Source organism: Pteronotus mesoamericanus, unplaced genomic scaffold (genome assembly GCF_021234165.1).
Source record: "Pteronotus mesoamericanus isolate MK-2021 breed Mesoamerican mustached bat unplaced genomic scaffold, CSHL_Meso_final contig_538, whole genome shotgun sequence".
NCBI lineage: Eukaryota > Metazoa > Chordata > Mammalia > Chiroptera > Mormoopidae > Pteronotus > Pteronotus mesoamericanus.
The window spans coordinates 36,454-62,571 of record NW_026555197.1 but is presented as its reverse complement, the minus strand read 5'-3'; the positions used below and the strand labels follow the sequence as shown (position 1 = coordinate 62,571).

The 26,118-nt window shown below is 50.1% G+C and overlaps 1 protein-coding gene across 1 annotated transcript; it reads right to left on the bottom strand.

Moving 5' to 3' along the window:
* Window positions 1-5,772: 5,772 nt before the first annotated feature.
* DEDD2 (death effector domain containing 2) lies at window positions 5,773-26,118 on the bottom strand. Its single transcript, XM_054579507.1, has 5 exons — window positions 25,997-26,118; window positions 25,025-25,390; window positions 23,455-23,577; window positions 20,042-20,182; window positions 5,773-9,926 (listed from the first exon to the last, which is right to left on the bottom strand). The coding sequence occupies exons 2-5, from the start codon at window positions 25,350-25,352 to the stop codon at window positions 9,535-9,537; spliced, it is 984 nt and encodes a 327-aa protein (XP_054435482.1). The 5' UTR covers window positions 25,353-25,390; window positions 25,997-26,118; the 3' UTR covers window positions 5,773-9,534.

The window sequence follows — 26,118 nt, the reverse complement described above, 5'->3', positions numbered from 1 at the left end:
AGTTCGATTCCCAGTTAGGGCACATGCCTGGGTTGCGGGCCAGGTCCCCAGTAGGGGGTACATGAGAGGCAACCACACATTGGTGTTTCTCTCCTGCTTTTTCTCCTTCCTGCCCCCTCTCTCTAAAAGTAAATAAATAAAATCTTTAAAAAAAATAAAATAAAGGGGAAATAATTCTTCCAAAGTTGGAGGAGCATTAACCTCAGAGAGAACAGCATAGACCAAAGCCCACATGTGACAAGGAGCAAACCTTGTGAGGGCATCCAGTGGGGTTGCTAAAGCATGAGCTTTGCGGGAAAGATGCTGCTGGAGAGGCTGGATGGGGCCCAGTCCTTCAGCATCTTTTGATCTCAGAGACCATGAGTTGCACAAGGGCAACTTTGCACTTTTGAGAGATGCATTTGAGGGGGCAAGAAGAGAGACAGGAAAAATCAGGAAGCTGCTGCAATAGCTTGGGCAAGAGGTGCAAAAAGGCTGGTACTATGATATTGGTATGACGGGAACAGAGGAGGTGACGAGAGTGAAAAGCCTTAAGGTGAGCCAAGCCATCAGGCTTTACATTTGGATGTAAGGGTGGGAGAGATGATGGCCACATTTCTCACCTAGATGCCTAGGTGGATGGAGATGCCATTCACTGAGCCAGGAGAAAATCGGAGGAGGCACAGAACTTATTCCACGAAGTCTTTTTGAAACCTCTGAAGTTTGAGGTGCCCAGGGGACATCTTCTGCACCCAGTAGTCTATGTTGGTTCTACAGTCAATATTAGGATATATTCACGTGCAGTGTCATGGAGACAGATCTAGGCTGAAGATTTGGGCACCGTGAGCAAACAGGTGATAGTCAGAATCATGAGAGTGGATGACGTCCCTCAGGAAGGACATGTAGAAGGAGAAGAGCTACGGACCAAGGAAGGGGCCCAGGGGAAGAGCCGTACTTCAAAGGTGGGCAGAGGAAGAGGAGTCCTTACATGGACCAGAGAAGGAGTTGTTAGGGAGGAAGGAGACCCGTGAGCACTACATCGTGGAAGCAGTGGTAGGCAGCCTTAAAGATGCCCCCAATGCCACCGCCTCCTGGTACTCTTGCCTTTGTGTGATCCTCTCCCCGGGCATGTGGGCTGGACCTCTTCTAATGAGCAGAACATGGCAGAAGTAATGAGATGTCCTGTCTGAGTTGAGATTACAAAAAGACGAACGGACATGTCTTTCTTCCTTCCACCCCTCTTTCTCAAATTATTCAGCCTCGGGGAAACTATGTCCTGCTATCCTCTCCACACACAACTGGAGCCTTAAGTAGAGACCACACCCCTCAGCTGAAGGGCTCATGGATTCCTGACCCGCAGAAACTTAGAGATAATAAATGTTTGTTGTTCGGGGAGGCTAAGTTTTGGGTTATTTGTTACGCATAAGCCAAGGAAGAAAAAGATTTTTGAAAGAGAGATACTGGTCCTGGTCAATGGCGTTAAAAACTGCACATAAACACTGGAAAATGTCCTTAGATGTGGCAAAGGTCATTACCAAGCTGGGTTCCAAGGGTTTCGGAGAGTTGAGACGCCAATGAGCAGTGGAGGCTAGGGCTGGAGAGCAGGAGTGCTCTGCAGACATCTGCTCTCTCTGCCTGCCCAGCATCCATTTCCCCATCGTCTATGACATCGCCCTCATTTTCCTCTGAGTAACCACCCATGGCCTACCGGACACAAGTCCATGAGACTGTCCATCAGGGTGCCCAGCTGTCCACAGGCCAAGTGGAGGCCACGTGACTCAAGCTGCACCAATCAGAAGCTCTCCCTGGAATCTGAATCAGGAGCTTACGTGACAGGAGGCCGGAACCTGGTTAGACCTGATTCATGTAGCAGCCAGGACCCTGCGGAAACCGCCATTCCTTCCTGCTGCTTCCGTTCCTGCTACTGACCTGGTTCCAGTCCTTTCTTTCCAAAGCCTGGTTCCTCAGTCTCTGCTGCCATTGTGGGTGCCATCCTCATTTCCTTCTAATAAACTCCTTGCTCGCTTAAAGGAATCAGCAGGGCAGCTTCTGTTGCTTGCTGCCCAAGAACCCTAACTCATACTTGCTCTTTCAAGAATTTTGGATGTGATGAGTAGGATCACATCCAAAAGAGCAGACACAGAGTAGAGGGAGGTAGGGGTCTTTTGTTAGTTTTTAAGGTGGCAGGAATTTGGGCAATTTATAGGCTAAGAAGGAAGAGAGAGAAGGAAGGACTGTTGAAACAGAAAAGGGAAGAATTGGTGGGGTAATCTGGAAGTCCTGGCAGGATGGGTGACCCATGGGTGGGGAGGACAGACTAAAACAGAACTTGGAGAAGAGATGTAAATCTGGGTGTAGGTTTGAATAGGAAGTTGAAGAAAATTGATTGAGTTGATTAGCCTTAATTTCACTTGCTGAAACTGAAAGGGTGGGGTGGGGAGACATTCGTGGGAGAGTGGCAACTGACAGAGGAGGCTGACGGAGAAGTGGAGCGGCTCCTGTATTCACCGCTTTTCCACCGTTCTTCCCTGAGCCAGTATCAGCCACGTGGACCAAGGTTCGGGATGTGGTGACAAATGAGGCAGAAGGCCAAGGGTAGAAGGGACTCAAGGAAGTGCTGGTCAGTTCCCATTTTCTGGTCCAGGTCCGCCCTGCACCCCACTCTACCCAAGCTCTCTTGCCCTCTAACTTGTAAGAAGGTCCCCCATGGGAAGCACCAGCAGGACGTTAGAGAGTCTACAGGTGACTCTCTAACCTGTATGGATGACGCTTTCTGGGAGAAGAAAGCGTCATCCAAGATATTCCTTCTACTTCCAGCTCTGTGTCAGCCCCGTGGTTCTGGCAGCTGCTGTGCTCTCCACAGCTCCAGTGCCACTTGGGTTACACTGCATGGCTCTCACGGGGCTCCAGTAACACCATCATTTCCTTTCCTTGTCCATGCAGACATAAGGGTGGTCACAGCTTCCTGCTGCCTTCACCTCCCTTGTTGGTTTGCTCAGCGCTGCCCACACCTCTACAAAGAGTCCGTTCATTAAATTGTCTTCAAAATCCCAGCTGTGGTGCCCTCTGTTTCCTGCTGGGACTCGGGCTGTTAGAGAGCTTGCAAGAGAGATCAGATGGTCCCATGTGAGGCTCTGGCTGGACAGGGAAGGGAGAGAAGCCAGGAGGGGTCCGGCCGGCTGGCAGAAAGCAGAGGGATCCAGGGGGCGGAGCTCTCAGTGAGCTGAGGCTACAGGTGAGACCGCAGTGAGGGCCTGCCAGGCCTGGAAGGCAGATGCTGGGATCCGAGTGCAGGAAGCTGGATTTCAAACACAGAAGACAGCACTGTGTTGTGCCTAAAATCAGGGCTTTTTAATCTGCGACCCAAAGAGTCTGCTGTTGGACTCTTTTTGGCAATCCTGGTGTTGGCAAAGTTCAGCCACTTTGCTAAATGTTTCACCCAGGGAAGTGACTTCACCTTCCTGAGTGTGTATCCTCACTTTTGAAACGAGGATATTAATACCCACCTTACAGGTTTTGTGAGGGTAAACACATGTAACTCATTTGGCACAGTGCCTGGCATTTGATATAAGTGCTTAGTGAATGTTTGCTATGTATGCTGCACTTGCAGGTAATGACTGAGTTTACGGTATGGTCATGGGAATGGATGGATGGAGTGGGATGAAGGTTAGCAGAGATGAGGTGGAAAGAGACTGAGAGGCTAGATCACTGGGGGGATGGACCACCATGGGAGGCGAAGTATCCCACCCAGCAGGCTGGCAGGGGCCGTGGTGGAAGGTCTGTGAGGAGGTGCTGCAGTCTTCAGGAGTGAGGGGAAGTGACCAGGGAGTCAACAGATGTCGCTGAGGAAAAGGGACAGAGGGTTGCAGAACCTGAGGGCATAAGGCTCAAGAAAGCCAGGTTCTGTGAAGCTAGGCTAGAGTCGGGATCTGTTTCAGCTGAGTTCCCATAGCCATTTATATGTCCCTTTGAGATGTCCCCAGTGATCTCGTACTGTGCTATGACAAAGCTTGTCAAGAGAGGGATTGGGCCTGGCCCATCCTGTAGTATCGGTAGCTAGAATAGATGTATAGCTTGGTAAATGATTACTGAATGACTTGGGGGCGAGGGAAAGAGAAAAGTACTGGGTGACATTTAACAAAGTGGCAGAGCCAGGATTCCAACACCAGACTCTTTGGGTCGCAGATTAAAAAGCCCTGATTTTAAGCACAACACAGTGCTGTCTTCTGTGTTTGAAATCCAGCTTCCTGCACTCGGATCCCAGCATCTGCCTTCCAGGCCTGGCAGGCCCTCACTGCGGTCCCACCTGTAGCCTCAGCTCACTGAGAGCTCCGCCCCCTGGATCCCTCTGCTTTCTGCCAGCCGGCCGGACCCCTCCTGGCTTCTCTCCCTTCCCTGCCCATCTTATTTACCTTTGGTTTTATTTCACTTATATAACCTAATCCTTAAAAACAAAACAAAACAAAAACTTATTCAACTTAAATGTTTTCTGCCACCTTTATGCATGTTATTACACCTATCTAGAATACCATTACCCATTCTATCCACCCAAAGACTTTCTGTTCCTCATTCAAGAATAAGCAAAAATTAATCATCAGAGAGAATAAAAATAAACCACACTGATATACTACCACACATCTGTCAGACTGGCAAAATTAAAGTATTTTACAGTACCATGTTGACAAGGATGTAAAGAAGGAAAACTTTCATTCAGTACTGGTGGGAGAGTGAATTGATATAAACACTTTAGAAAAACACTTTATGAGTATGGTAGACTGGAAAACGTCTGCCAAAAATATGTCCATGGCTTAATCCCTGGAATCTGTGAGTTATCATACGTGGCAGATGTGATTAAAGTTAAGGATTCTGAGATGAGATTATCTTGGATTATTCGGGTGGGTCCTACATGCAGTCACATGTATCTTTGTAAGAGGGAGGCAGAGGGAGATTTGACCGACAGAAGAGGGGAAAATGTGACCACAGAGACACAGAGATTGGAGTGATGCAGCCACAAACCTAGGGTTGATGGCAGCCCCTAGAAGTAGAAAGAGTCAAGGGACAAATTCTTCTCTAGAGCCTCCGAAGGGAGTTAGGCCTGAGAACAACTTGATTTTGACCAAGTGAAACTGATTTTAGACTTCTAGCCTCCAGAATTGTGAGAGAATACATTTCTGTTGTGTTAAACCACGGAGTTTGTTTACAGCAGCTCTAGGAAACTAACATAGGCAGTATCTGCCAAACCTGAACATAGTCGTGCCCATGTCCAGCAATTCCACTCCTGGGTATATCCCCAGAGAAATGTAAGCATTTCTTTTACATTCTGCATTCACCAAGAAACACACAGAGGAACGTTCACAGCATTATTCATAACAGCCCCAAACTGGAAACAACCCAAATATCCATCAACAGTGCAATGCATGAACTACTTGTGGGATGTTCATAAAAATGATTCAACTGCAGCCCTGACCAGCGTGGCTCAGTGGGTTGGGCGTCGTCCTGTGAAGCGAAAGGCCACAGGTTCGATTCCAGGTCAGGGCACATCCCTGGGTTTTAGGCCAGGTCCCCAGTTGGGGACATGGGGACATGCCAGAGGCAACCGACCGATGTTTCTCTCACACATTGATGTTTCTCTCCCTCTTTCTCCCTCCCTTCCCCTCTCTCTAAATAAAAATAAATAAAATCTTTTAAAAAATAAAATGAGTCAACTACAAATAAACACATGGAAGAACCTCACACACACAACATTGAGCAAAAGAAACCAGACACAATAGAAAACATATTTTATGATGCCATTTATGTCAAGTGCAATAAAAGATAAAATTAACTATATCACTGAGTGATATAAAACTAGAAAGTTAAAGAAAAGCAAGAAATTATTACTTTCAAAGTCAGGATAGCCCTGGCCGGGTAGCTGTTTGTGAAAGCGTTGTCCTGGTATGCCAACGTTGCAGGTTCAATCCCCGTTCAGGACACAAACAAGAATCAACCTATGAATACATCAATAAGTGGGATAGATAACAAATCGATGTCTCTCTCTCTCAAAACCTCAAGTCAATTTTCAAAAGTCGGGATAGTGTTCCCAGCTAAGAAAAGAGGGCAGTTGTGACCAGGAGGGAGCACATGACAGAAAGGTAGCATGGTGGGGGGTAGCTTCTGGGGTGCTGGTCATATATCCCTTAACATGAGAGGCACAGACACTTTACAACAACCTAACTGTACATTTATGTTTTATGCACTTTTCTGAATGTTATAGTCACAATTAAAATGTATCTTGGTGGTGATGGTGGTGGTGGTGGTAATTTTTAATGGAGTGAACAGGGCACTTCCTAACCCACGAAGCCTTCCTGGGCCCCTCCACCCAGGTCCCCAGGGCTCCACCAGCCTTGGCTGCTTGTTCAATCACTGGCTACTCTGGGCTGAGTCACAGTGTCCCAGTCTGGCTCATCCACCAGAACAGAAGCCAGCAGCCAGGCTAGAGTCCTCTCAGAGTCCCCAGCAGAAGCCAGCCCAGGGCCTGGCCCACGGGAGGCCTAGGGGAACCTGTGCTTCCATGTCCCAGGCACGCATGGCCTGTCTCATGTTTCCACTTCACGTGGTAATCTTCGAGGCCCATGTCTGCCTGACAGCGTGTGGCAGCCAATGACTGCTGATGCAATGAGGTGGCTGACTCTACCTTGTCATTTGCCTTTGATGCTGTCCATATGTCTCTCTACATCCCATTCGGGAATGTTCCCTAGGGTTTAAGTGAGATTCTTGGTCTGGAATATCTCCTCTGTGTCATTCTGTTGAACTCCTATTCATCTTTCGAGAGCCAGCTGCAGGCTCCTCTTCCTCCGGCCTGCATTCCTCTGAGCTCCCACAGTCCCTTATTTCCCTTGGCTGCACCCTGTTCAGAAGTCTTTCTCACCTTCTGAAGCTCTTTGATCTTCCTGGGTTATCCTTAAGGCCTGGGTCTGACCCATTTCTGTGCCTCAGGGGTCTGCTGGGTCACTCCTAGCACAAGTGCGAGCTCTGACAAGCCCAGGCGGCCTCCACAACACATGTGCTCAGGGAGGCTTTGAAGGGCAAGGCATTGCCTCAACGTCCCCACCACTTGGACAATGCTGAGCCTGCACGCTCCAGAGGCCTCGAAGTTGCACACTCACTTCCCGCATGCACATGCCAGCCAGCGAGGGAGCATCAGCCTGAGGAGCCGAAAAGGGAACGTAGAGGAAGGGGGTGGTGTGTGTGGGACGGGCCTAAGGAATAGGGCGGGGCTGAGGCAGGCAGTGCAGCAACAGGAGCAGGACCGACCTACAGTCCTGGGGGTGGGGGTGGGGGGCGCAGGCGGCCCATCACTCACTAGGGGTTAAGAGACAGGTACCATGGCCTGAGGGAGCAGCAGATCCTGGAATTAAGCCCAGCCAAGAGGGAGCAGTTCCTACCCTTAAGCACAGCAAGCCCCAAGTAAAATTGAGCCCCAAATCTGGGAAGGTTCTGCAAAGAAAGCCTACTGAGACCCAAGCCAAGGACAGTCCCCCAGCTCAAGGGAAAGACAGTGAGCAAAGCTCCCACGTCCCTCCCAACCTGACTTGGTCCACCAGGGGAGCACTGCTTTCCATCTCAGTGTTGCTTCTTTATACCCCAGGCAAGTGACTTCCTTTCTCTGAGCCCATTTCCTGACAAACTGGGGGTGATATCCCTACTTCACACAGCAGGCTAAGTATTAAAGAGATCTTGAGTATGCCCAACAGATCTGGGATCCCTCCCAAAGAGGGTGCAGGGAAAGCAGCAGTCACAAAGTGAACGGCTGGACCAGGTCTGGACTCCCTGGCCAGGACTCAACTACTAAACCTGGCACTTTATCCCTTGTGTATCAACATAGTTCAAGGGTCCAGGACAGGTTCCCAGGTGTGAGTAGGTCCACCCCTTCCCATAGGAACAGCCAAGTTAGAATCCCTGCTGACCCCACCCCGAGCTCCCCAGTTCTGGTTCCCTTCCCAAACAGGAAGAAAACCCCAGGGTGTTGTGTAAGAAACTTGGTTCCTAAGCCCATAAACAAGTGGTGGGGCAAGAGCAGGAGGCTACAACCTCCTGCAGCCACTGGGGGGCACGAAGAAGTGTTTGGCCTCAGTAAGAGAAAGAACAGAGACCCAAATTTGAGAAGGTGACTGTCTAGGTGATGTGTGGGGAACCACCTGGAGAGGCAGAGAAACCTGGCTGCTGATCTGCTTGGTTTCCAAACCCTCTGAGCTGTCAGCCTCGCAGACAGCTGGCCCACATCACTGAACAAGTTAAAAATACTGGCACTCCCAAGGACCAAGCATGTGTCAGCGGGGCTGCAAGTGTTTGTGACTTCAAGGCAGTACAGTGGTACCTCAGTACTCATTGTTATTTCGTTCCAGAACTCATGACGAGTGTGGACACCACTGAGTACCTAGTGAAGCACACTTAGTCTTGCAGGGCGGCACTGTGACTCATACCAGTTCTAGCAAGGGCAACGAGTCCCAAAACACTTTTTTCTCATCAAAATGCAATGAGTACCAGGTGTGACGAGGTCTGAAGCTGAGTAGTACTGAGGTATGACTGTACTTCCTTTGACAGAGGAGGAAACTGAGGCCCAGAGAAGGGAGCAAGCCTGTGGTAGCAACTGACATGATCTGGCATCCTGTTCACCCTCCAGCCTGACACTGGGCCAAGAACTCCAGGATTGGTACTAGGCCCAGGCTCTCATCAGCTCCTTCATCCATCCCATTAAGAAAAAGTCCCGGGAAGCCTGATGCCCACCTATACCCCTTCCGGGGCAGTTTTATTGGTGCCATTTAGAAAATACCTTTCCCATCAGCCCCCAAGCCTCAGCCTTTGCCTTTCCCTTTCTGAGAAGGCAGCTGGCTTCTGGTCCTGGCCTCATGGGCAACAGCACACTTGGTCTGATACCTGCTGGCAACACATATCTGACACTCTAGGTGTAGGTCCTTGTGCAAGTCCATGTCCAGCACTGAGGAGCAGAAGAGGTGGAGCGCCAGTTCTATGTGTGGGCAAGGTGAGCAGGCCCCATGTGTGCCCCAGCTCCAGTGCCTGGTGTGGCTGAGGCCCAGGGTTGGGGGCAGTAAAATCAGAGATCCTGAGAGAGAAGCCCTTAAGCCAAGTAAGTATGTGGAGCAGGCCAGGGCAGGAGCCCAGGAGAGACTTCCATGGGGACAGTGTGTGCACACAGCCCAGGGTCAAGGACACAATATGCAGGGGGCCCTTGGTGACTACGTGCCCTTCCCTTAGGGATCTGCATGCTAGAGCCCCTGGCCTCCTGGAGCTGAAGGAACACACCTGAGGGTGGGGCTGGCGGGGCGGGGTGGTTGAGAAGGAAACTCAGCTGGAAGTGGTTTAGGCCTCAGAGCCCACATCCTGTCAGAGAAGCTGTCAATGAGCCAGGCTGTCAGGGGGCCTGGCCATCTGTCTATCTCAGTCCTCAAAGCTGCTGGAGTGACAGTCCCCTAGGATCAGTGATGGTCTTTATCCTCCTGGGAAGAAGGTGGCCCAAAAGCTAGGAGGCGGGGTCAAGTCCTGCCAGATCCAGAATCAGGAGGCCTCTGACGGGCGACGTCCTCCTTCCTCCTCCATGAGCAGCAGGCGGCGCCGGCCAGCCTCATAGTCAGCCTCGTCCACACTGACCAGCAGGCGCACAGCCTCCCGGCCAACTGCCTCCCGCAGGGCCTCAGTTAGAAACACACCCCGCAGGGCCTGCAGCAGGGCACCACTCAGGTAGTCCCCCCAGAAGGCGTCCAGATAGGAGAGCTCCGAGAACTTGATGTCACACACCACGGAGCCCAGGTCTCGGGAGCGCAGCACTGCAGTGGCCTGCCCGAACACGTCTAGCTGCCGCGCCAGTGCCTGGGGCCGCCGAGATGCCACACCCTGCTCCAAGGCTGGCCCATGTTCGCAGTACTCTGCTCGCACTCTGAGCCGGATGTCTGTGGAGAAAGAGGGACTCCTCAGTGAGGGGCTGATACCCAACACAACGCTCAAGGGGACTGCCTCCCCTCCCTCCCTTGAGCCTCCTCTGCAGGCTCCTCCCACTACCCTGAGGGCTGCACTGCACCTGCCCCACATCCTTCCCCCTTTTGGTAACCACACCCAAGTATGGGTGACACCCCCCCATGGCTTTCCTCCTCTGGTCTGGCCTGTTACCTCCTGACCTGGCGCCTTCCTCTTCCCCTCACGGGCCCCACTCCAGCCTCACCACCTCCTTGCTCTCTGCTCCCCGCACCGCCAGGGAGGTTCCACCCGGCCCTGCCTCTCTTCAGCCCTGAGATGCTCTGTCCCCAGTCTACTCCCTCACTTCCTTCAGCTCTTTGTTCAAATGGCACCTTCCCAATAGAGCCTATCCCAACCACCGCATTTAAAACTTTACTACCACCACTCTGGCTCCCAGCATTCCCGGCTCCATTTTTCCCAAGGCACTTACCACCTTCTCACCTACTCTAAGCTTTCCCTTCCTGTCATGCTTATCGCCCATCTCCCCACAATGTACGCTCCATGAAGGACAGATTTTTGTCTGTTTTGTTTACTTCTAAGACCCCTTGGCACATAGTAGATGCTTTGTTCCCTTGCATAAACCTGTGGTACACAGTAGGTGCTCAATATATATTTATGAAAGAATCAACGCATGAATGAATGACTACCCTTTAGGCAATCAGCCTAACCCTCTCCCACCTTCAAACAGTGACATTCATGTGGAACCAGCCACATTCCCAGACCTCCACCTACCAAGCAAGCACCAGGCCCAGGAGACTCAAGGCTAGAGCTGGGCTGGCTCTACTGGAACCGAGTGCTCTCTTTCCAGAGGCTGCTAAAATGGTAGGCTGTAAAATGACAGAGGTGCTGAGGGCCACTCTGCCCCCAGGAAGGGAGAAAAATGAAGCCTATGCAGGGCCAGCGATAGAGGGAAAGACTTCTGAGCTCATCGCATGAGCCACAGAGCACCTGGAGTTTCAGCTACAATTTCTTTTCAGCTTAAGCCAGTCTAAGCTGAGTTTTGGTCACTTAACAGCGCTGCCCTCATCTGCCCAAATGAGATCCCAGCTCTGTGCAGTGGACAGGACATGGACGCTTCTGAGGCTTACTCATATAAATGTGACCTCAGGCACATCACCTCCCTTTGGGATCACCGAACTTGCACCTGTGAAATGGGGCTACTAACGCATGGCACAGGCTGTTCTAAGGATCAGCTATAAGCTACACGTAACAGCAGTCCTCACCGCAGAGCACTATCTGCCAGGCGCCACTCTAAGCACTGGACACCTATGAAATCACTGAATCCACAAACAACTCTGTGAGGCAGGTCCTATGATCATCCCCACTGTACAGATGAGGAAATGGGAGGCAAAGAGAAGTGCAGTGACTTGCCCTACGTTACATGGTCAGGCCGTTCAGCACGTGCCCCAGAGAGCAGTTCAAGCCAATGGAGCCATTTCCAACCCAGGCACTAGCTATGTGACCTGGGACAAATCACAACCTCTCTGAGCCCAGTTTCCTGCCTAAACCCGGGGACAATCCCCGCTGTGGAGGGCTGTTAAAAGGATTAAAAAGAGCAAAAAATTGAAAGAAACTAGCTGGCACAGTGCACACATCATGCCCAACAGGTGCTCCAAGAATGGCAGCCTCCAACAGCTCCAATGCACCAAACGTTTTACCTCAGGGGATTCAGTAGCATTAGCCCTGTGCAGCAGGGGCCATATTCAATCCATCTGACAGATAAGGAAACTGATGCTCTGGGAGGGGAAGTGTCATATCCCAGACTCCCTTTACCTTTCACAGACCATGTGAGCAGCAGAGCGGAAAGTAGAAGGCAGGTCCCTGCTCCCTGAGATGACTTCTCAACACCGCCCACTTCCTCCTCCCACTCCAAACCCCAAACCCTTCCTCTTTCTGCCTTGAGAGGAACCTCGCCCCTGTCTGATCGAAGCCCAGGGAAAGCCCGCTTGGCTCAGCCCCCATGACCTCGCAGGGAACTCAGGCCCAGCTCCCTCCAACTCTAAGGACCAGGTAAGAACTCCGGGTTCATATCCTTGACTCCTGTGTCTGACCATGCCCTCAACTGGTGTGGACTGGGGAACAAGGGGCTGGGTGGAGCAGCACCTGTCCAAGGCCATACATGGCTGCTCAGTGGAGGAATCACAGAGCCAGGTGGCGGAGTCAGACAGACCTTGAGGCGAGTCCCGGCTCTGCCACTCTCTAGCTGTGCAGCCTTGGGCATGTGACCTCACCTCTCTGAACCTCAGTTTCCCCATCTGAAAAACATAAACAAACAAGAGGTCCCTGCTACACAGTGGGGTCATGAGGATTAAATGAGGCAACTTGTGAAATGCTTGACCCATGGCCTACAACACTCAGGGCACTCAGAAACAGGACCTGCGATTCTGACACCCATCTCTAATCCCACAGCCCCTGCCCAGGTCTTGCCCTCTCTTGCCTGGGCCCCTGAGCCAAACACCTCCTCCCTCATCTCCTTCAAGCTCAGCTACATCCTTCCATACCCTAGTCTCCAGTCACAAGGAAAGTGCTCCCAGCACAAGCCTTGCTCACTCACAAAAATGACCTGCCAGCCTTCTCTGCCCGGAACAACCCAATCACTCACCATGGCCTGCCCAAGTGAATCCCCTCCAAGGTCATCTTTCTCCTCAGCACAGCTTGCTACTAGACCTGTGGCATAAACTGTCTATTCACCCAGCACCCGCCCCACAACCTTGGGGGGAGGGGTTTAGAAAGAGGACAAACCAGGGTGGAGTCATGTGTATCTCATGCATTCGTTCATTAAACAGCCATGTTTACTGAGTGCCAGCCACACAGGGGTGACATGAGCACCCTGCCACACGTGCAACTGGAAGACACATAATCCTCAGTTAGAGAGGGCTTCCCATGGACCTTACCCTCCCCAAGTCCTTTCCCTATCTCAGGCCCCCGAGTCTTCACAGAACCTTCATTATCCCCATTTACGGAGTAAATCCTTCACCAGACCATGGTCCAACTTGGTCTAGAACACAACAGGCGAGCACACAGAAGCCCTGCATTATCTGAACTGCTGTTCCGTCGCTGGCCCTGGATCACAGCGCACACTGCACATCACGGCAATCTCCCCCGGACTCCTCACCAAAAGATGTAACAACAACAGACGAAACATCTACAGTACTTACTGCAGCCTGGCACACACTTCATACCCACTGACCCTTTTGATCATCTCTGCAACCTTATTAGGCAGTGCTATTATCCCCTTTTTGCAGATGGGGAAACTGAGGCAAAAGGGATGAGTCACCAGCCCAAGGCCACAAAGACAGGAAACAGCAGAGCTGGGATTCCAACCAAGGTGCCTGGCTACAGAGCTCTTAACTACCCCTGCCTTGTTTGCTGCCTCTCACAACAATACACAGAAATCTGTAATTAAGAATATCCTGAGGGTGAGGAGAGAAAATTACAGAGAATGAGGTATAATTTAGATTGAAATGATCAGAGAAGACTTCTCCAGGAAATGACACTGGGAGTGAAATGTGAATGAGGACAAGTAGGTTGAGACAGAAAAACTGGAGGAGAGAAGAGCAGCATTCTGGAAGAGAAGACGTCACGTGAAAATCTGGAGGCAGAAAATGAACTTGGGACATTCACAGTCTGAGGGCCACTGTGGCTGCATCACAGTGGAGGAGAAGGGGACAGCTGGGGGGGAGAACTGACCACACCCTGGAAGGCCATGGCAGTAGGCGGGGACCTCCCAAGGTGACCACACCTCTCGGCACTTCAGTGGCCTCTTCCATGAGATCCCCACTCTAGCACCTGCTCTCATGGGCCCACTGATTCCATGGCTGGATGCAGGTAAACAGCTGAGGCTGCTACCTGGAATTCATTTTGTCCTTCAAGTGCATCAGGGTGTCAGGAACAGGGTAGGGCAGCAGTCAGGGAAGGCCAAAGGTGGCGGGTCCAGGATGGAAGCAGAAGACATGGCAAGAAGTGGATAGACTGGCCATGTGTGATAGTGAGAGGCAAGGCAGGAAGAACACCCCGTGAGCATGTGACCTGGGCTGGGGGCTGGTTGTTTCCTGTGTCCAGGAACACCAAGCATTTGTCAGCAGTCCTGCTCCACTTGAGCAGCTGTAGGGAAATGCCCTCTGCCCCCAGGGGACATAGGGTGAGGGTATGTCTTCCTAGAGAGGAGAGCTATTCCTGTTTTCTGTACTCAGGTGGGCCTCAGAGGAAAATGGGAAGGACTTCCCAGTGGGAGACCAGGGAAGATACAAGGGATAGGCCCTGGGCCAGGTGAACAGGTGAGCAGCCTTACATGCCAATCCCTATGCTACGTGTGCTTGGGGGCCAGGGATAATCTCAGGTTTTCTCTCTGCGAGTCCCTAATAGGGGTGCTGGGGACAAAGAGGACTTGTGCCCCCATGATGCTTGGTGGAGAGAGGCAGCCAGCGTGCTCCAATGAAAAGACCCCTGCTCCCCACTGCCACACAGGGCCAGGACCACCCCCCTCTGGACAACAGCAGCACCCCTCCCTTCCTCCAGTCTCTTCCCCAAGAGACAGCCAGAGTCAAGATGTCAAAAATGAAGTTCTTCAACCTCTACTGAACTAATGAATCAAGGCAATGAGGAGAAACCACTATCAATGTCAGACAAAGGTTAAGAACACACCACCTAGGAAGTGAGCTTGAAAAAAATGAAATACCAACCTAGAATATGATCAAGCCTTTCCAGCTGCAACTACCAATTTTTAGGAAATATAGACAACAGAGAAACATTCAGTCAACCCTACCACAGGATGAAATTGGCAAAATTCAGTCTTTGGGAAGGGCTGTGGGACAACTATTATACTTTCTTTTTTAATCCTCACCGGAGGATATGTTTACTGATTAGAGAGAGAGAGAGGGAAACATCAATCAATGTGAGAAACATTGATCGGTTGCCCTCCCATCCATGTGCCCTGACCAGGGATCAAACCTGCAACCTAGGCCCTGGCTGGTATGGCTCAGTGGGTTGGGCAAAGTCCTACAAACCAAATGAGCCATGGGTTTCCTGGTCAGGCATATGTCTGGGTTTTGAACAAGCCCCTAGTTGGGGGCGTGCAGGAGGCAACTGGTCAATGTTTCTCTTGCACATTGACATTTCTCTCCCTCTCTCACTGCCTTCCCCTATCTCTAAATATAAGTAAATACAAAAAACTTATATGCAAGACCATGGACATGAACCATGGTGGGGGGACTGCCTGAGGGAGTGGGAGGTGCCAGGTGGAGTGGGGCAAACTGGAAAAGATGAGGACAACTGTAATATCACAATCAACAAAGCATTACAGATAAATAAACTTTAGCCCTAGCCCTGGCTGGTGTGGCTCAGTGGATTGAGTGCTGGCCTGCAAACCAAAGGCTCACTGGTTCGATTCCCAGTCAGGGCACATGCCTGGGTTGTGGGCCAGGTCCCTAGTAGGAGGTGCATGAGAGGCAACCACACATTGCTAGTTCTCTCCTTCTCTTTCTCCCTCCCTTGCCCTCTCTCTAAAAAATAAATATAAAATCTTTAAATCAGTAAAAATAAACTTTAACCCTAGAACAAACAAAAAAACAAAAACAAAAAACAAAAACAATAGAAATAAATAAAATCTTAAAAAACAAAACAAAAAACCCCCTGCAGCCTAGTTATATGCCATGATGGCAAATCACGCCCAAAAGCTTTTGGCGTATGGGACAATGCTACAACCAACTGAGCAACCTAGCCAGGGCTGGGACAACTATTTTCAACAAACACAACGGAAGGGAGGAAAGAGAGAAAACAGAGATGGCCGAGGAATCCAACAGATTAGGAGAGACTTAGGAGAACCAACTTTTGTAAGACACCTGGAAATGTGAGCGCTAATTAGATATTTGATATTAAGACATTAATATCAAATCAGCCACAAGTTGACAACTGCTAAAGCTGGGTGACAGAAAATGAAGTTCATTATGCTAGTCTTGTCTGGTTCTGTATCTTCTCCACAGAGAGCACTGACAGAAAAAGCAAGCTCAGCCTGTCATTCAAATCCTCTGTTTTCCATCATTTAAGATAATGCTCCCTGGCCAGCGAGGCTCAGTTGGAGCATCATCTCCATTAACTGAGGGGTTATGGGTTTAACTCTCAGTCAGGGCCCATGCCTAGGTTGCAGGTTTAATCCTCAGTGCAGGCATGGACAATCCTTGATCTGGGCGCATACAGCAGGCAACCAATCGCTGTTTCTCTCCCCCTTACTATCTCAAAAAAAAAAAAAAAAAAAAAATCAATGAAAAAATGCCCTCAGGCAAGGGTTAAAAAAAATAAAAATTTACCTAAATAAATAAATGGAAAGCTCAGGCCCACGGCTCACAGGCTCTGCGGGATGGGCCCCTGGTTACCTCTGCTGCCCTCTCCTCCTAGCAGTCTCCCTCACTCCCTCCACTCCAGCCTTGCCAGCTTCGCTACCACCCCTTCATCACTACTACCACATTCCCTCTTGGGCCTGGGCTCCTGCTGCCCCTCTACCTGAAATATTCGACTCTAGGCAACCACACACTCTTCCGAGAAGCCTTCCTAGACCACCCTATCTACAAAGTAGGTCTAAAACCACATTTTCCACCATTCTCTACCCCTTTCTGCCCTCCTTTCTCTGCTCAGCTGACATCAGACATCTCTGTCTCTTGGCTTTCTCCTCCCATCAGAATGCAAGCTCCTTGAGGACAAGAGCCTCCAGTCCCTGCTGTGCCTAGCAGGAGCACTCGACAAATATGCATGCAATTACCAAATGAACAAGCCGAGGTTGGCCCAGCCCCACCCATCACTTTTGCGCAAGGACGGCCATCACCCTTATCCCTCAACACTGTCTTGAGAATTCAAGGTCAGGAGAGTAGTACACCTGGGACAGTGCCCAGGAGACACCCCTGAAAGGAACATGGAAACTCTGAGGACATGTGCCCAAGATCAGGACCCCACCCCACCCCACCCCCTTTCTCACCCTCGATGGCCCTCGGGTACTTAGGCTGGTTCTAGTGTAATGGGGCGCAGAGCGGGGGGGAGGGGGGAGGCCAAAATGATAGACCATATATCCACAAACCTTGCGGGGGGGGGGGAGTGGGTGATAAGGCTTTTAAAATACTTTGCATAACAATGGCAAGTTAATAGCTAGCTGTACTGCCACCCATGGTAAAAGATGTATGTGACTTTAAGGGCATAGAGTGACTCATGATATAACCAGGAGAGATGGACGCCCACCTCGATGACCCTGTGTCACAGGGAACTCTTGCCCTGACTAAAGGTGGCACCCGAAAGAAGGTAAAGGATATGAGAGAACTGGCAAAAGTAACCCCTCATAGGAGGGGCCAGATATGAGGTCACATAGGAGTTCTGGGCCAAACATTTAAAATAAGGGTGGGCTGAGAGCTAAGAAGTAGAGTCCATGTGGAGGAAAGGGTGCAGAGAAGGGCCCGGTCCGCCATGAGGGCTGAGGGTGTAGAGAGAAGCCATACGGGCCGAGAGAGGAAGCAGCTATGCGGAAGGAAAGCGTGTAAGGAGAGCGCTGATGGAGCTGCGCAGGGACCTGCCTAACCAGACACAGGTTTGTGGGAGCTGTTTGAAGCTGAACTGAACTGTGACCAGGAATGCTGACTTCTGCTTCTCTGGAAGATATACAGACAGGCCACTCTCTTGGGACGTGTGCCTCCCTGGACTCCACCATGATCCAGTGTAACATGGCACACGTTTTCCTAGACCATTACCTGGAGGCTGAGAACAATGCACCCCAGATCCTGAAGGAGAGAGCTGCTGCGAGAGGACGGCAATTCTGAAACGCACAAGTGCACGTTCCTGAAAGGATGGAGATCTGTTTGTGCAGCCAGCTTAAAGCCAGATAAGGACATGGGGAACTTCTGGGCATGGTTTTGGCCTATAGCCTTTTGGAGAGCACGGGAAATGCTGAGTTTCATGGGAGAATAGGGCTCTGAGCAGGGGTGCTCTCAGCCCCCCAGGGTTGGAATCCTGTTAATAAAACCCTTTTTCCTTCAACACTAATTGTTGGGTCATGTGTAAAGGCATCACATGGCCAAGACCCGATATGCTCAGTTATACTACCACTAAGTGGAGGGCAGCTAAGTAAGGGTCAAACCCCACAGTTATCACAGGTGAGGAGGGGACAAAAATAGCAGGATCCTTCCTCACTCAGGTCTGAAGGAGCCCTCTGTCACTCCTGTGACTGGGCCTCATTAAAGGTAAGCTATCTTTGCTTTCAGAGGGAAAAACCAGGGCCCTACTGGGGAGAGCCTCACTCCAGCCCCACCCTGCCTGGTGAGTCAGCAGTCAGACCTGCTTACCCCCCCCCCCCCCACCCCTCAAGAGCCAGCCACACCCTATGAACAACCTCCTTGCCCTCAAGGAAGAGACCTGATGCCTCTACAGGCAAAACCCCTCCCAAGTCTCAGCTTGGCCTGCTCCCTAGGGAGGCAGTGACTCCCTGGGCAGCCCAGCCAGCCTGGTGACTCTGGTAATTATCTGACTGGGGGGCAGAGGGAAGTCATGACAAGGCAGCCACCCCTCAAGGTCTACTGGTCTCTTCCTCCCGACCTGCCCCACACAGTCTCACCTAGGGAATCTAATGTGTAGCCCACAACCTAGGGGCGCGGGTGGGGAGGGGCGCGCAAGACACTAGTCGACGCAGGCATGGCCACTCTGCGGATGGCCAGAGGAAGCAGCCCAGACCGAGGTCTCCTGGAGAATGTAAAACTACTTCAACCTTGGACTTTCCACCTGTAATTCTGCCACCCGCCGCCCCTGCCTGAGCATCTCACCACCTGATCCCATGTCCACAGGCTTGCCCAACTCAGAGGATGTACCAGAGATGTGAAGGGGAATAGTATGTGAGAGAGAGTGCCCACCCAGGCCTGCGTCCTTCCCTCAGGACAGGTGAAATTTCTCGAGGACGAGAGTCTCCACAGCACAGTCCCCTCAACCCACCCACCCCAACCAGTCTGCAGGTCCAGTCAGCTGTACATCCTGACTTCCTCAGTCCACCCCGCTTCTCACCCTCTCCTATGCAATCACCTCTCCTCCTCGCTGGATCTGAGCAACACTGTCACTCATTTGCTGCTCCCACTTTAATTTACTTTACACGTACCTGACAGGGCATGGACCATATGCCCAGAATTGTTCTGTGTACTTTACAAATCCTAACTCATTTATTAACTGGTTTTCCAGATGGGGTCAGAGTTCCTTTAAAAATATGTTTCAGGTCACCTCACTCCCCTGCTCAGATCCCTTGACAGTACTAACAGCATGGAATAAAAATCAAACTCCCACCTACTTGGAGGCCTACTGGGCTGCTTCACCCAATGCCCACAAACCCTGCCCTCTCTTCCTGGGGCTTAGTGTCTAAAATGAGCTTCAGTTTCACTGGTATGTCATCCTACTAGAAAGAAGGTCACCTCCACTAGGGCAGGGACCTCACTGCTGTTCCTGCCCCACGCACATGGCACAGTGACAGTGAGAAGGGAAAACTGGTACACAGGCCTGGGCCAGGCATTATGCTGAGTGTATTACATGTGTTAACTCTCTTTCTCTCAACAATCCTGGCTGGAAGATACCAATACCAGCCTCATTTTGCAGATATGGAAACTGAGGCATAGAGGGGTTCACTCACCTGCCCAAGATCAGACTGCCTAATTAATTGCTAAGGCCAAGAGGTAAATAAGGCAGCTTGCCCCAGGGTGCTGTTTTCACCCCTGCAGAAAAACTGATCATTGAATACACACACCCTTGCAAATGTTTGCTAAGTAAACACATGAAACTGGCGGCAGCAGGTTGTCAGGGGAGGCTTCTAAGGGAGGCAGCATAGGATATGAGTCTTCAACTACAGACAGGATGTAGATAAGCAAGATGAAGAGAGGAACAAGAAATCCACTGCTAAACAGAGGGATAAGAACTGCTGCCCACCTGTTAGATGTCACTAGGTGTGCGACACCCCATACAAGTACCCATTCTTCCTGTCCTGTGGCTCAGCAGTCTGCCACGGGCACTGCACATGCATTCCCTGAGCTCCACAGACACCTACCACAGGTCACTTTGCCTTCTGAGGTGGGTCTGGCCTGCTCTTGCTGCTGCCGGGGGACAGCTAGGCCCCCTCTCCTCCGCCGTCTGGCACCACCACTGGGCCGGCCCCGATTCCGTCGCTGCCGCTTGGTCGGTGGGGAGCCTGAAGGGAGAAAAATGGGGTGGTTAAGGACCGATGATAGGCAGAGCACCAAGGCAGGTACCCAGAGCCCAAGGAAGATTTTGAGGTTGGTCCCTGCACTGTGAGACCCTGGGTGAGCACCTCTGCCTTGGAGGCACTGTCCATAAGACGGTGAGTAAGTACAACCTAGCATCATCTAGAAGGGCCGACCAGCACACCCCTGCACATCGATCCCACTCCTAGATGTGGGCCTACAGAAACTCCTGCACTCTCACACCAGGGGATCTGCATGGCACCAGCCACAGGGCTTTGTCCATAGCTTATAACTGCACACATTTGAAATCAATGTCAATGTGAAGCAAAAAAAGAATAATTTCTGGGATAAATTGGTTAGTGAAGCAAACTAAGATAAAAAAGAGGTGTCTACAGCTTGCTATACACTTCACATAAGAAAGGAGGGGAACAAAGATAAGTATGTATTTGCTAATTCTGCATATAGATTAGAAATGAGTGAAATTCATTACTTATTTACTGGAGGAGAAAACAACACGTGATGCTTCTGAAAACATCTTTTTCACATAGTTTAGTTCTGACATAGTCAAAAAAAATTTTTTTTACAGTTTAGTCAAAATATTTTAGAAAAATAAACCATAAAATCAAACACATACAGAAACAAATGAACCTAACCCTGTATAAAACTGGTAACATGAACAGGTGAAGAAAATAATTATTTCAAGTTATTAGGAGGATCATTCTGAATGCAAACTCTCAGTGAAATATAATCCCAAGGACCAGAACCACAAATTTGTGGATTTTTTTCAGTAAAGAGTCAGCAGTGGTATTGACACTGTAATTTTGAAGCAATTTTTTTTATTGTTATACAATAAAGCAAATAAATCCATATCTCAATGTTGTTAAAAACCAAGGTTTTCCGTGTAAGAGGAAAAAATCCTTGTAGTATTTGTTAATTTTGAATTAAAAGTACTAATAAGGCCCAAGCCACATAGCTGTGTAGCTCAGTTTGTTGGAGCATGTTCTAATACACCAAGGTTTCCAGTTCGATCCCTGGTCAGGGCACATATGAAAATCACCTAGTGAATACATGGATGAGTGGAACAGCAAACTGATGTGTGTATGTGCCTCTCTCTCTTGCCCCCTTCCCCACTCTCTCTCTAAGAACCAATAATTTTTTTAAGAATTTAAAATATGAATATGAGCTTTTCTTTCAGAGAGAGGAAAGGAGGGAGAAAAAGAGGAAGAGAAACATCGACTGGCTGCCTCTCGTACACGCCTAAAGTGGGGACTGAACCTGCAGTCTAGGCATGTGACATGACCAGGAATCAAAATGGTGACGTTTCACTTTGCAGGATGACACCCAACCAACTGAGCCACACCAGTCAGGGCCTAATATAAGCTTTTATCTTTTAAGATTTTATTTATTTACTTTTAATGTATTTATTAAAAGTATTTACTTTTATAAAAAGTTATATTTACTTTTATTTACTTTTACAACCCAGGCATGTGACCTGATCTGGGAATCCAACTGGCAACCCTGTGGTTTACAGGCCAGCACTCAATCCACTGACCCACTCCAGCCAGGGCAGGGCCTAATATGAACTTTTAAAAAGCAGTTTCTAACTCTGTTCACTGAAAGAGCCTAGAAATGATGCTCATACTCAGCAACCATATCTTAGTCTCTAAATACTACTGCCTCTAAAAGAAACCAGCCTTCTCAAAGCAGTGGATTATAGGATTGGGGAAGGGAAAGTACAAGGTGAGTGCCGCATCTTGCAGTGCCACAAAGCAGGCAGCACCCAGTGCATGATGGAGACTCATCAAAAAGACAAAGGAGATAGCCAATCTGAACATCAGAAAGAATGACTGACTGATTATGACACAATAAATAAGTAAGAATGTATGAATCCATTATATAGTGGTAGTCTCCACCAAAAAAAAAAGGAGGGGGGTGGAAAGAAAAACTCCTCTTGAAAAGCCAGCAGAATAGATGTAGGAAAATGAAAGAATTAGAAAATCACCATTTTCTGAACACCAATGTAATGATTGGTTTAGGCAGGAAAGGATGCTCCACCCACTGGGGGTGCTATTGAACAGGATGTGTCAAGATGTCATCCCATAGATTGTTTACTAACCACAGAGGGGGAAAAAAATATCCCTTTGCAAAGGACAAATATGGCAGACACTACCTTAACTAAGTGATCAAACTTGCCCACACACACAACAGTAAAACCAGACTTTCTGCTTCCTGACGTGCTCCAATGCGAAGCTCATGGCATCAACCAAGAAGCATTATTGCCAAAGACATGGAACCTGAATTGAATCAGACCGCCAGACCCAATCCCCATTTTACAGGAAATATAGGGGACAAAGGGACAAGTTAAATGACACCATTAGAAAATTACTAGACATTTCTGGAAATAATCAGGACATTCCACAAAACAAGTGGCCTGGTATGATCACGAAGTCAATCTCAAGGAGCGAAAATAAAGGAAAACGTACAGGCAGGGGACGAATCTCATTTCTATAGTAAAAAGTTAAGGAGATATACTAACTAACAACTCAACTATGAGTGGATTCTGAAAGTGAAGACAATCTTACAGAGATCTGAAAATGGACCATTAGGATATCAGAGAATTTGTGTATACTTTCTTAGGTATGGTAATGGTCTCGCTGTGGTAGAGAAGAATCTCCTTATTAACAGGAGAGGCCTGCTGATTTAGGGGTCAAGTGTCCTGATGCCTGGAACTTATTTTCGAAGAGTTCAACAACCAAAGAATTACATAAACACACATGTAAAACTAAAGTGGCAAAATGTGTCTAAAAAGGAAGATCTAGGAAGATCTTGTATCTAGGAAGATTAGGAACATGTTCACTGTACAAAATTTTTAATTTCTCTGTGTGTTTGAAATTATATTTGAATAATTTAAAAACTGGGGCTAGAGGGAGGCTGGATAAATTAATTGGCATGACAATCAAAAAATATCCATTAGTTATTCAACATGAATAACTCTAAGAAACACATCCAGCAAAAATAGCCACGTGAGGAATGATGAGCCCATGGTATGATGCCATTTAGATGAAATATAAAACTACTAGAAACAACTCCATATGTTGCCCCCGGACACATGCTTTTCTAAGAAAAATAAACACACAAAGTAAAAATGAGACAGAATAACCCCTTGCACCTTTTTCTTGATGGGCCAGGATAGGGGCAGTTCATCAGGGTTCAGAAGAAGAGAGAGAAACCGCCTTCACACCCACCCAGCTGGACTCACCTGTTTCCCACTGATCCTGCTGAACATCTGAAGAATTGCTAGACTGCCGACGGCGACGGCAGCTACCCTCTGTCCTCTTTGTAGAAGAGCTGGAGGTGCCATAGTTATAGCGTTCCGGAGACACTGCAGGGAGAGAAAAATGGAAAGAAGTATTAACAGTCTCTGGCCCATCCCAGGCCCAGCCTCCAATTCCCGCCCCTTGAGATGAACACCTGCCACACAGGGTGCCTGAGTTCCCCAGGGGTCAGAGTCCAGACACCCATTCCCTCTCCAGCACCTCCTGCCCAGTGGTTGCTCAATGCCTCCCAATAAAAAGGAGTCAGTCAGAGTTATTTTGTAAACTGAGTCATGGCCAGGATCCCTGCAACGTTGCCTGCCATCAACTGCCCCCAGCTCTCCCTGAGGCCCCAAAGAGTAAGCAGGCCTCTCTTCAGGCTTCCCAAATCTTCTCTTCCAGAGTAGTCTGACCTCCAGACATATTTTTCCAAAAGCGCTGTCAGTTCTTCCCTAGTGCTGCCCTTCCCCTGGTTATCCAAATCCCATGAGCTTACTCTGGGCATGGGGAGCCTCACAATTCCCTCCCCAATCACCAAGTAATCCCACCAAAGGCTCAACAGCTCAAGGCCTATACACATGTGGGGCTCCTGTGCCTTAAACCCTCCCAGGTCCCGGGCTTTTCAGATCGCTGTCCTTCCCTCACAAGGATTAAGGGCATCAACTCTGGACACAAACCAGCTGAGTGTGACTCCTAGCTGTCGCTTTCTAGCTGTGTTATCTGCAAGCCCCTGTGATGTGGCTTCACACCTACTTCTCTGCCTTCTCTTCAGTCCCCTCTGTTTGTACCACACTGGCCTCTGATGATGCCAAACTCATTCCTGCCTCAAGGCTTCAAAGGCTGCCTTTTCCTCTCCCTGGAGTTTTCTATGCACGGTGGCAGCAGTGCAGCCTCAATTTAAATGTCACCTTCTCAGAAAGGTCTTGACTGGTTATTCAATCTAAGGGGGGCCCCCTTCACTCAGAATCCCTACTTGCTACATACCATTACTTTGTTTTAGTCTTTCTATATCCATATGTAGGAATAAACTGTTTATCTCTTTTAATATCTGATTCCCCCATTAATGCTATGCCTCATGTAATAAGCACTTTATGAGTCCAGGCACATTGTATCTCCTGTGTCACTCACACAAGACTCAGTTCTCATTTGTGAGCAGGCTGCTTAACTTCTTTGAACCTGTTGTTTTCCCAGTCCAGTGTGACAGTAACAGGACTTCCTCGTGGGACTACCAGGAGAATATTATAATGATAGTTTATATTAAAGGCTTAGTCTGTGTCTGGCATGAAACAAGCCCTCCACAAACAGTGGCCACAAACATCATTATTGCTCTGGCCAAATTCCACAAGCTCGCCTCTCAAAGCCCTGCCTTCTCTCTCTCGTGTTTCTGATACTCTGTGGAGAAGGGAGCAGTGGAGAGGAACATAGGCTTTCTGATATCAGGGCACCACGAAGGCTCAGATGAGGAGCAAGGCCCCCTTCCCACCGGAAGTCTATCACCTTTGCGTTGAGCCGTACCTGGCCGGCGCCGCTTGCGCGCCAGGTGCGGTAGCAAGTCGTGCCGGGAGAGCACTCGCAGGAGTTGCCCCAGGAGCCGCAAGTTGCTCTCGTCGCACTGCCCGCGGCGCTCCAGCTCCAAAAGCAGCTCCAGGCCGCTACGGGCGTTGGACAGGCCGCCGGCGGCGCCGGGGGCCTCATCCAGCAGGAAGGCCAGCAGATCCAGTTCGCGCTCAGTCAGCTGCCCGCCCACCACCTCGAACATACGATGAAGCGACAGCATCCCGTAGTAGTCCAGGCACTCATCCTCCTCCCAGCTCGGGGCAGGGGTCGACCCAGACAGCGCCATACCCGGGGAAAGGGGGTGGAACAAGCTCGAACCAGGGCCTAGAACCCACTCAGCGGGGAGGGGGCAGTGGTCAGCGACATGGGAGCCCGAACGCCAACCTCGCCAGTGCGTCCCCCAATTCCCGACCCCCCGTGCAGGGCCACCCTCACACCCCAGAAGTCTGAACCTCCCACCCTCCCCGGAAATGAATGGTATCGTCCGAGGTCCCTTGGTAACAAGTCGAGACGCTAGACCTCACTCGACCTCCGACCGGTCTGGCCCGCAGAGCCCGAACGCCCCTCCCCAAGTGGTATGTCCCGAACCAGCCTCCGGAACCGACCAAGTGATTCGGTACGAACAAGCCTGGGGGCCCATTCCGGGGCACCCTAACGACTGACCTTTGACTCTGGTTAGTACTGTCCGGACATGCCCCTGGGCTCCGTCCAGCCGTACTATCCGATCAGTCCCACGGGTCCACCCGAGTGGTACCGTCCGAAAGTGACCCCCATTGGCCACTACAAGTGGGACCGACCAAACCAGCTCTCACCCCACACAGGTGGTGCCGCGACCCCCACGCACTATATGGATGGTACTGCCCTCACCCGGCACCCAGGTGGTTCCGTCTACCCGCCACCACTCGCCCTTAGGCCTCTCTGGATCCTCACCAGAATCCGGCGTCTGACGACTCCTGGGCGACGGCCGCAGCCACTTGTTTTGGATCTTTCTGGCACCTTCTCTATTATTACGCCTGCGTCACCTCGCTCCTCCTCCTTCCCCCAACTCGCGC

Bases quoted from the DNA above. Each gene is read 5' to 3' on its own strand.
- DEDD2 (XM_054579507.1), bottom strand. From the start codon at position 25,352: ATGGCGCTGTCTGGGTCGACCCCTGCCCCGAGCTGGGAGGAGGATGAG. The intron at 20,183-23,454 runs GTGAGTCCAGCT...TTCTCCCTTCAG, and splicing joins GCAGGATCAGTGGGAAACAG to GCTCCCCACCGACCAAGCGG. The intron at 9,927-20,041 runs GTAGGTGTCTGT...CTTTCTCCACAG, and splicing joins AGAAGGCAAAGTGACCTGTG to ACATCCGGCTCAGAGTGCGA.